Genomic DNA, 10258 nt, shown 5'->3' with positions numbered 1-10258 from the left:
CGCTTCTTCGACTCGAAGGGGCCCGGCGGGAGGTGCACGCCCCGGCCCGACGAGGAGGAGGATGAGGCCGAGGATCCAGCGGCAGAGGAGGGTGCCCGCGGAAAGACCCTGCTCGAGATCGAGCCCGCGAATATCGTCCAGTACGCGCATTTTGGGTACGTCTACTGCATGCAGGTCCTCCCTGCCGCGCAGATCGGGCTGGGCGCCGGGTCGCTCCTGCTCACGGGCGGTGGCGACGGGGATGTTAAGTTGTGGGCGATTGATCCGATCACTGGTGGGATCTCGGAGCTGCGCACGCTCGCTGGTGGCGACTCGGGCGTGCTGAGTATGGTTGTGAAGGATACGCTGCTCTACACGGGTCTTACGGACGGCGAAATACATATTTGGGATCTGGACACCTGCCAGAAGGTCAGGAGTGTGCAGGCGCACTGCGACGACGTGCTTACGCTGGCGGTGAAGGGGGAGTGTATCTTCTCCGGCAGCGCGAGCGGGTTCACGCGGAAGTGGAATATGAGATTTGAGTGTGTGAGTAGGTGGCGGGCGCACGAGGGGCTGGTGCTGGCCAGTGCGGTGACCGAGAAGAACGGGAGGCTGCTGTACATCACCGGTGGAAATGACGATTGTGTCGGCGTGTGGGACGTCGAGCCGTTTCCGGCGAAGGAGGGGGGCAAGGAGGAGCGCGGCGAGGGTGAGGGCGAGTTGCTCAGTTCGCTGGCGAAGCTGGTGGCGCTCCGGACGGTGAGCTCGGATCCTAGCTGCGCTGAGGAGTGTCGGAGGGGTGCGACGTTTCTGAAGAGTCTGTGTAAACGACTTGGAGCTGCCGCGTCGCTGCTGCCGACGGAGGACGGTCGCAATCCGGTGGTGTTTGCAAGGTTTGAGGGTGCGAACAGGAAGGCGGAGAAGGGGAAGACCCTGCTGTTCTACGGACATTACGATGTTATTCCGGCCAGCGCCGAGGGCTCGGGTTGGAAAACGGATCCCTTCACGCTCACAGGCGTCGATGGCTACCTCTACGGCCGTGGAGTGAGCGACAACAAGGGACCGTGTCTGGCTGCGCTGTTTGCCGCCGGGGAACTGCTGCAGTCGGGGAAATTGGAGAGTGACATCGTCTTCCTGATCGAGGGCGAGGAGGAGTCGGGATCGAGAGGATTCAAAGATACTGTCAGGAAACACAAAGACCTGATCGGCAATGTCGACTGGATCGTGTTCGCCAACTCGTACTGGCTCGACGATGATACACCCTGCCTCACCTATGGCCTTAGAGGAGTCATTCACGCCACGATTACCATCCAGTCCGAAAAGCCGGACCTGCACTCCGGCGTCGACGGCAGCTCGCTCAACCGCGAGCCAACCATCGAGCTGATCACCCTCCTCAGCCACCTCACCTCCCCCACTGGCGAGATCCTCCTCCCCGACTTCAACGCCCCCATCCGGCCTCTATCCCCCGCCGAGGAGCGAATGTACCTGCCCATCTCGGCCTCGCTCCACGCCAACCCGACATCGCCCTTCCACGGCCTGCCCCACCAAGAAATCACCGACCACCTGATGTCGAAATGGCGGTACCCCTCGCTGACCATCCACCGTGTCGACGTGTCCGGCCCCAGCAACAACAGCACGCTGATCCCACGGTCCGCGTCCGCGACTATCTCCCTGCGCATCGTCCCGGATCAATCCGTCTCGGGCGTGACCTCCTCTCTCCGCTCATACCTCACGTCCTCCTACCCAGGCAGCAACAACCTCTCAATCGACATATCGCACAGCGCCGAAGCGTGGCTGGGCGACTTCACCAACTCGGCGTTCTGCTCACTGCAGCGCGCAATAACGCACGTGTGGGGCGCACAGCCACTGTTTATCCGCGAGGGTGGATCGATCCCCGCCGCGAGATTCCTCGAAGAGGAGTTTGGAGCGCCGGCTGCGCATCTGCCGTGTGGTCAGGCGTCCGATATGGCGCATCTGGATAATGAGAGGCTTAGGGTTAGGAATTTGTTTGGTGCTAGGGAAGTGCTGGGCAGGGTTTTTGAGGAGTTGACGGCTGGGACGGTGGCGGAGAAGGGGGATGAGATGACGGTGAATGGGGTGGATGTGAATGGAGCAGATGAGTGATAGTGATGGAGACTGTAGGTGATGGGTTTTGCATGATCAATGGGACTAATGTATGGGTATGAGGGATTTGGGAGTCGGGAGTTGGGAACTGTTTTGATTTTGCTGGCTTTGAATATGTATGTAGTTTCTTTTACGTATATGTGGCGATGGAAATGGTGATATATCGGCTAGAATCTAGATCTCCTTTTCCTAATAGAGAGCATGAATACACGGCGTACTCCGAACTGAACGGAACGGTGACCACTTGACACGATATCTCAGTCGTGCGGCGTTGTCCTTCACCTCCTCTGCCACTAACGCCACACTTGTTTGGAATACAAAACGCCAGTCGGTGGAGCAAGCAAACTGCAAGAACACTCCTCTATTGTTGCGAATATCACCCGGCAAACATGTAGATACTATCGCTAAGTACTCTTTCATTCCCGCCGTCCAAAGTGTATGTACCTATTCCCCATGATCATCACATCATCACATCATCAAACTATTTCAATCTTAGTTATCTCCCTCCAAAACGTACGCACCCAGGTATAAAAGCAACGCAAACTCCCCAAAACGCCATTCCCATTCCTCCCGACCCATTCCAAGTAGGTCTTTACCACATCCGACTCCCCTTCTTTGAAAGTTTTCCCTTGCCCTTATTCTTCTGTTTCTCCTTCTCCAGCTCCTTCAGCCTTTCCTTTTCCCGCTCCTTTTCCCGCTCCCTCTCTTCACCCTCTCCTTCTCCCGTTCCTTCTCCCGTTCCCGCTCCTTCACTCTCTCCTTTCTCTTTCCTTTTCCCGATCCTTCTCCCGCTCCTTCTCCCTTTCCCTCTCCTTCTCCCTCCCTTCTCCCGCTCCTTCTCCCTCGCCGCCTCCCCACCCCCAAAATTCAACCCAAAGAAACTTTTCCTTCGGCTCTTATCATCGAGCCGCTTCCCACTACTGGGGACGACTCCGGCATTGATGAGTCCCGGCTGTGACTGCGGCGGGGCGGAATGCCAGCCGCCCGCGCCGCCGACAATCGGCGGCCTGCTGTTGTTGATGTTGCCACTGCTGTTTCTATGCGACGGATAATACTTTAGCGCCTGCGGTTTCGGGTTCGGAACACGGTTCGGATTTGGAATTGGAAGTGGAGGGGGAATATACTGCTGTTTGTGGTGCTGCTGCAGATTATGCTGCTGTAGATTCTGCTGCTGCAGCGGCCTTCGGACTCATCGGCGCCTGCCCCGGCTGGGTATGCGGTCTTTGCACCTGCTGTTGCTGCTGCCCCTGCTGCTGCCGCGCCCTCGCCTCCGCCAACGCCTCCTGCTCATACAGCCGCTTGAGGCGCTCGGTCTCGGCGTCGATAGCGGCCTGGCGGTGCGCAGCCGCGCGCTCCTCGTCCGCAAGCATCCGCCGGATCTCGGCTTGCTCGTCGGCGATCCGCTGTCGCGCTGTGAGGTCCTCGAGCGTTGGCACGATCTTTTCTTCCACGGGCGCTTGTGACGAGGCGGGTTGCGCCCGCAAGGGCCGCGCGGTCGTGTGTGGTCTTGCTGTTGGGTGGTGCCGCGCGGCGGGCCGTTGGGTTAGTGCCGGTGAGGTGGGGGGTTGCCGTGCAGCGGGTCGTTGCCTTGGGGCGGGCGTGGGCATCTCGGCGGGCTGGGGCTTGGGAGCGGGCTGCTGCATGGGCGCCGACTGTTGTGTTGGGCTGGTGGTGGGTGAAACGGGAGCGGCCTTGGGTTTGTCGGGCGGGTATACCTGGCTGTTGAAGCGTTCGGCGAACGTGCCAGCGGAGGAGGCGGCCGGGGGTTCGTACGCTGGCGGGGGCGGGGCGGGTCCGCCCATTCCCGTGCCTACGCGTTGTGTAGTGTTGAATATAGCGCTCGAGCCGCTGAACCACACGTCGGCCACGACGCGGGAGCTCAGCAGCAGGACCATCTCCAGCCCCTTGAGATCCTGCATCTCCACGCGCCGGAAATTGCTCTCGTACACCACCAGCTCGCCGCCCTTGCCGTTCTTGTCGCCGACACCGCTGTACATCGCTAGCACCGTGTCCGGCTCGTCCCCGCCGGAGACCAGAGAGCACTTCAGCTGGCTGCGCGTAAGCATGTTGATCCCCTCCTTGCGCCACCGGAACGTGAGTGTCTCCGACACCGGCGGGCGGTACGAGGCGTCCAGCGCCGACTGCGTCGGTGGCAGGAACGAGGACTTGGGCAGTGTGAATTCCCAGAAGTTGTTGCGCGTCAGGGCGGTGTGTTTCTGGGTGATCGTCACGGTGGAGTCCGGGGAGTAGAGCTGGAGAGTGAACGAGGAGGGGCGCTGGAGTTCATTGGGGTTGACGGTGCTCGGGAGAAGCGGGAGAGACAGCGAGCCGTAGGTTATGTCCGGGAACGGGGCGTCGGTCAGCGAGATGCTGTAGGAATTCGCTGGTTGCAGGAAGCGGGTCAGGGTGTAGAGGTGCTGCGGGACGGCGCCAGAGATGGTGAAGTGGACGGTGGTAATTGTGGGCTGGTTCGTCGCGTCAGGGATGGCGAACTGGTAGGCTTGGAGATCGTTAGCCAGAGCACACTATGAGAAGCGGGAGCGCACTCACTCGGGAAGTTCTCGTCGAGCGGCATGGCTGCTATTCGTTCTGCAAATTCTCGTCGTGCGTTTGGAGTATCGCCGTCGGTCGTTGTATCTCTGGGGCACTCGGTGCACTTTCCACCGGTACGTTGGATTCAGGCGTCTTAAGCGGTTGTCCAGGCAGGTGTCGGCGGTATCGACCTCCGATGATTAGTTATGTAGAGTAGTGGCTCAGTTCCTGGTCCGCCTCCACCATGCGCCAGAGGCTAGTTAAGGCAGGGATGATAGTGCGCTTCTATTTCTGGGGATGGCGATCGTTCAGAGTCCGGTTGCGTGGGAACTTGGAGTCTTGGAAGTCAGAAGTTCAAGTTCAAGTTGTCGCATCTCCAGAAAGCTGAAAAGACTCGCTAGGGGAGAGGGGAGGGTAAGACAGAATGGAGGGCGTGAAGGTACAAATAGAGTGGAGAAAGAGAGGGTACACGTCCAAGATATTATATGTATTTGATGTTGCATCCGCCATGAGGCTGTGCAGGGCTGCTCCTCCTCCTCCTCCAGCATCTAAGGCACACTCCTAGAATTTTGTATCGCCGCCCCGCAGCCACCCCCACTCGCCAGCGAACGCGTGTTTGCCGCGCACACTTAGCTTCTCACTCCAGCACATCGGGATACGGAGGAGTATCGCAGGCCGGCCAACACGCAAACGGGCAGTAGATACCGTAATACGTCTCGGTACACGGCCTTCCCTCGAAACTTGGTGCATAGCAAGTAAACAGGTTATTCCCCCTGCTCAGTGCTAGTTAACCCCACATCTGCCTGACATTGAGGTTAACCCTCTTCCCTCTCATCCATCCCTTCCAGCTGTCACTCCCGCCATCCCATTGCTCCAGCCCCACGGGACATGTCCCCGCCAGAATCTTCGGAACACTATGCCACGCCCACCGACTGCTCCCCGCCATCACCACCGCATCCCCCGAGTTCAGCCTTACAGCCAACACCTCACCCTCCTCTTCCCCATCGCAGCCGATAACGAATATCCCCGCGCACCCGATGCTAACGCTCACCAGCCCCGCGCCCGACGCCTCGGAGATGTCCCTGTGCGGTGCTAAAGTGTCCGAGGGGGAATAAAGGTTTACTATCGCCGCCTGCGGGACTATTTCAGGGAAGCACCCGGATACCAGCCCGGCCACGTCTGCGGGGAACTCCGGGGGCGTGTCGGTGGGGTACTGCTTCAGCGTCCAGTCGTATTGCCCGCCAAGGGTCACCCAGCGGAGCTTTTTGGAGAGGGCTTGGGCAAGTGTTATCGGCTTGTGGATGGAGGTGAGGGGGGAGAGGACGGTGGTGGATGGGAGCGTGAAGAAGTTGCACGGTGTGGGCAGCGTGTAGTGCGCGTGGAGGTTGGTCTTGTGCGTGGAAGTATCGCTGAGGGAGGTGGTGAGGAGGGCTGTCAGGAGGGTGGACTGGATGGAGAGCGGGAGGAGGGAAGGGATTAGTTGGAGGCCTGGAGATGTCAGTAACAAACCAATACTTTGATGTAATGAACGAACCAGGCACAGAGCTATGCTCCCAAATCTCGACATCCCCTTCCTCCTGGATTCCGTCCTGTTGTTCTTCTCCCTGCACTCCCTCTTCCTCTCCCGCCCCAGCCGCACGCGTAAACTGTGCAAAAGCCTCCCGCACCTGCTGCCTTGATATCGTGCCGTGTAGCTTCAGCCGCTTCCGGTGGTACTCGGGAATCCCCCCGCCACCGGAAAAATCGAGGATCGGGATTTCATCGTTGCTCAGTGACTTCTGGAGTGTTTTGTGGATCACGCGGATATGCGGCGGTGGGGAGTGGTGGGCATGATCGATTGGCGGCGGTGGTGGTGCCGGTGCCGGAGGTGGGACGGCAGTGGCCATGGTTTGTGGATTGGAGGTCGAGAGAGGGAAGGGATGGTTTGCGAAAGCTTGGCGGGCTACATGGAATCAATTGCTTTCCATGGCGACTCAATCAGTAGTGAAGTCCATCGGTTTACACTCATACGGGCCCGTCAAATTGTGTGGGCACTGGGTACTTGGGTACAAGTCTTCGGAAGTCTCGAAGGATGGGATTGTATGATACCGGTCTGTCCAGAGTATAGTACTACGGTTATTACATGTCTCGGCATCGGTCTTCTGCGGTTATCGGTTCGCGAGTCAAAGGAAGCTTTTGGCCGTGGGCTCCAAGAATGGCCCGATGTCGATGCGGAGGATCCTCACGTCTTTGTGCGGCTGAAACGCGGGGAGATCACGTACTCATGCACATCGTAGCGTCAGTGGTCTCGGCGGGCATGGAAGTAACGTAGAGTACATGCTACATATAACTCGATGTAAAGCTGCTCGTCGTTCTTCCCGAGCACGTACTCTACGGCGGCCAACACAGCTCAACTCAACCCGCCCGCCCCGCCAATCCCCGCCGTCGATACCCGCTCCGCCCGCTCCGCCTCGTCTCCCACTCCTCGCAGTCAATCGTCCTCCCTCACACGCGCCCACCGCACTGCTTTACTTCACAGTGACAGACACCGGAGACGGACAGGCATCAGACAGGAACAAAGGAAACGAACTCATGCTGGCCTAGCTGACTTAACCCCTTCCCGTTCCTGCTTGCTACAACATCACACGTCCATCGGAATCAGAAAAAAAGAACCCCAGAACCAGAAACCCTAACCAAGCAAAAATCAAAACGAGCCGCCTCCGACCCCCCCGACGCAATATTAGAGTAGAACTCGCGTCTTCCTCGCCATCCCCACAACACGACACGACACGACACGGCTCCCGCCACAAACTTGCTTCCCTAGCTGAAGCTTCGCATCGCCACTCCTACTCAGCTACACGACACCCTCCCCCTACAACCTTCCATAACCGACAAACACATCCTCACACACAGCTCAACCATGGACGGCTACCAGAGGATTGAGAAGATCGGTGAAGGTCTGTTGCCTTCCCCCCGTTCCCATCGCCACCCCCCATCATGCTACGTCCCCTTAGCTAACCATCCTATCCCCATCCTAGGCACGTACGGAGTTGTGTACAAAGCCAAGGACCTGAACAACCACAATAGAATAGTGGCGATGAAGAAGATCCGTCTGGAAGCGGAAGACGAGGGAGTCCCCTCCACCGCGATCCGCGAGATCTCGCTACTCAAGGAGATGAACGACCCCAACATCGTCAAACTACTCAACATCATCGCCGAGGGCCACAAGGTCTACCTGGTCTTCGAGTTCTTGGATCTGGATCTCAAGAAGTACATGGAGGCCATACCGGCGGGGATGGGACTCGGCGAGGACATGGTCAAGCGCTTCATGAACCAGCTGGTCAGCGGTGTCAAGTACTGCCATTCGCATCGCATCCTGCACAGAGATCTCAAGCCCCAGAATCTGCTCATCGACAAGGAGGGGAATCTGAAGTTGGCGGATTTCGGTCTGGCGAGGGCGTTTGGTGTGCCGTTGAGGACCTACACTCACGAGGTGAGTTGTGTGAATGGCCCTGTGTTTGTTTTTGTGTGCTGACGTGGCGGGAATGGATAGGTCGTGACCTTGTGGTACCGTTCCCCCGAGATCCTGCTGGGCGGAAAGCAGTACAGCACCGGTGTCGACATGTGGAGTGTCGGCTGCATCTTTGCCGAGATGTGCACGCGCAAGGCCCTGTTCCCCGGCGACTCGGAGATTGACGAGATCTTCAAGATCTTCCGGTAGTCAATACCGTCCTGGTTCACTCGCAGCAAACGCAGACAGCTGACAGACAGACACGACTAGACTACTCGGCACCCCCGACGAGACGACGTGGCCCGGCGTGACCTCCTTCCCCGACTACAAGAGCAGCTTTCCACGGTGGGACCGAGTAGACATCGAGCGGATGGTACCGAACCTTGAGCCCGCGGGTCTTGACCTTCTCGACGTTTGTCCTTCCATCCCCCGGTACGCACTCACAACCCATTAACAACTTCAACCAGGCCATGCTCGTCTACGACCCTGCCGGCCGCATATCCGCCAAGCAAGCCCTCCTCCACGACTACTTCATGACCGACGAAGGCGAGATGATGACGATCGAGGCCAAGCCATCGACTAAGCACCGATAGAAAATCCCACCTTGACGATGATGTGGGGGATGTGAAGAAAGTTGCGTGCTCTAATACTTGGCGGCTGCCGAGAAGACATAGCTTAGCGGAGATGATGGGGACATTGGGGGTTATTCTTTGCACATAATCCATGAAACGACGATGCTGGGAATGATGACGGGGAATAATGATACTACGTGAGTGCTTGTGAGGGCCTTGAGTATAACGTGATTTACTGGTGAATCGTGAATCGTGAATCGTGATGTTGTCCGGTCTCCCTCTATGTACTAGTCTAGACTCTCTGCCGGACTGTCTTCGGTCTCTAGCCCAATGCTCGAACACCTATGGGGACCGCCGACCGTCCGCGGCCCGCCCAGTCACTCCGAGGAGGTCCTTCCTTCCCTTGAACGGACCGTACAACCCTGCAGTACCCACATCGCCGACCGGCGACCGCCAGGCTTCGGGACGGTTACGTGATATCAAAGTAAAATGTAGTCGGCCCGTCGAGCGCATCATTGCAGTAATACCACGTGTCCGAACCACAGTCACAGCCACTGCCACTGTGAGAGATCACTCGTATTATCGTAATTGTAGTCTTGTAGCAGCCGCGAGGTACGGTAGGTATGTCGTGCGTGCATGCTCGGAGGTGGGCCATGGTATCACTTCTGTAAGGCTGATTCTCTCAACCCATGCCTAGTAGGTGTTTGCATGCCCTTATACGGTACTAACTATCACTATTGTCCCACCGTTTACGAGTGGCTGCTACATACATAGGCTGTAACTGTGGGGGGTGATGGTACGCAAGAAGGCACCAGTTCCTGTGTCGTGTTCGTGTCTAGTGTCCGTGCTCGTGTTCGTGTGCGTGTTCGTACATACCGGTATTCTTCTGGGCTCCTTCCAAAAAACCGTATCAACATCAAGTTGCAGGAGAATATATGTAGGCTATGTATTTAGGCTATGGCAGCCATCGATTAGAATACTCTCATTCGCCAAGCTTAAACCCATTGAGTATGCTCCAGAAACCCAGTATTCCGCACATCGCCGCGCTGAGTTGCTCAGTTGTCGAGTGATCAGTGGTGGTGGGGTGAGGTGGTGGGATGTCGGCTGCGAATGGAACGTGGAAGCCTACATACAGCACCCAGTTCAGCAGAACGCACGAGGCACGGGATAGGTGATGAATCTACTATAGCCGGCTACTGTCTGTCTAGCAGGACCACACTACTGCACACTGCACTAGCAACACCGCAACCCACAAGATGCCATCCCACAAGATGCCACCCAAGATGCCACCTCATCCCACACCAGATCATGTCAATCCACGCTACGAGCATCAGGATGCTACTATGGTAGGTAGTAGGAAACACCTGTTCAATTCAGCTCGATTCGAAAAACGAATCCGATACCGATACCTACAGTAGGTAGCAAACAGCAGGATGCGATTGATGCCGCAGGTCTCCAGTAGGTAGTACTACCGCTCGGATATAAATCCAGCAGTCTCAGAGAATACAGGTTTGCTCTGGTATTTGTTTGTTTTTTTGCTATATTCTCAATTCTACAGTAA

General features: G+C 57.4%; 4 protein-coding genes across 4 annotated transcripts; 2 read left to right on the top strand and 2 right to left on the bottom strand.

The window, feature by feature from the left end:
* On the top strand, positions 1 to 2103 carry BZA05DRAFT_345325 (uncharacterized protein; the record flags this gene model as incomplete). The annotated part of the gene is made up of 1 exon (XM_051481167.1): positions 1 to 2103. A coding segment is annotated over one exon (2103 nt), but the record flags the coding sequence as incomplete, so codon positions are not given.
* A 1148-nt stretch (positions 2104 to 3251) lies between these two features.
* BZA05DRAFT_468141 (uncharacterized protein) lies at positions 3252 to 4678 on the bottom strand (the record flags this gene model as incomplete). The annotated part of the gene is made up of 2 exons (XM_051487839.1): positions 3252 to 4603; positions 4654 to 4678. 2 exons carry the CDS (start codon positions 4676 to 4678, stop codon positions 3252 to 3254), a joined length of 1377 nt encoding a protein of 458 aa, XP_051334451.1.
* A 744-nt stretch (positions 4679 to 5422) lies between these two features.
* On the bottom strand, positions 5423 to 6521 carry BZA05DRAFT_468139 (oxidoreductase; the record flags this gene model as incomplete). The annotated part of the gene is made up of 2 exons (XM_051487838.1): positions 5423 to 6123; positions 6170 to 6521. The coding sequence occupies 2 exons, from the start codon at positions 6519 to 6521 to the stop codon at positions 5423 to 5425; spliced, it is 1053 nt and encodes a 350-aa protein (XP_051334450.1).
* Positions 6522 to 7534: 1013 nt separating this feature from the next.
* Positions 7535 to 8718, top strand: BZA05DRAFT_345333 (kinase-like domain-containing protein; the record flags this gene model as incomplete). The annotated part of the gene is made up of 5 exons (XM_051481168.1): positions 7535 to 7571; positions 7653 to 8107; positions 8168 to 8331; positions 8396 to 8537; positions 8593 to 8718. The coding sequence occupies 5 exons, from the start codon at positions 7535 to 7537 to the stop codon at positions 8716 to 8718; spliced, it is 924 nt and encodes a 307-aa protein (XP_051334449.1).
* Positions 8719 to 10258: the final 1540 nt, after the last annotated feature.

The sequence above is a fragment of the Tricharina praecox genome, assembly GCF_024521635.1.
Source record: "Tricharina praecox strain CBS 144465 chromosome Unknown BZA05scaffold_80, whole genome shotgun sequence".
Lineage (NCBI taxonomy): Eukaryota > Fungi > Ascomycota > Pezizomycetes > Pezizales > Pyronemataceae > Tricharina > Tricharina praecox.
Note: the sequence above shows the minus strand (reverse complement) of the source record. Positions and strands in the feature narration are given on the sequence as shown.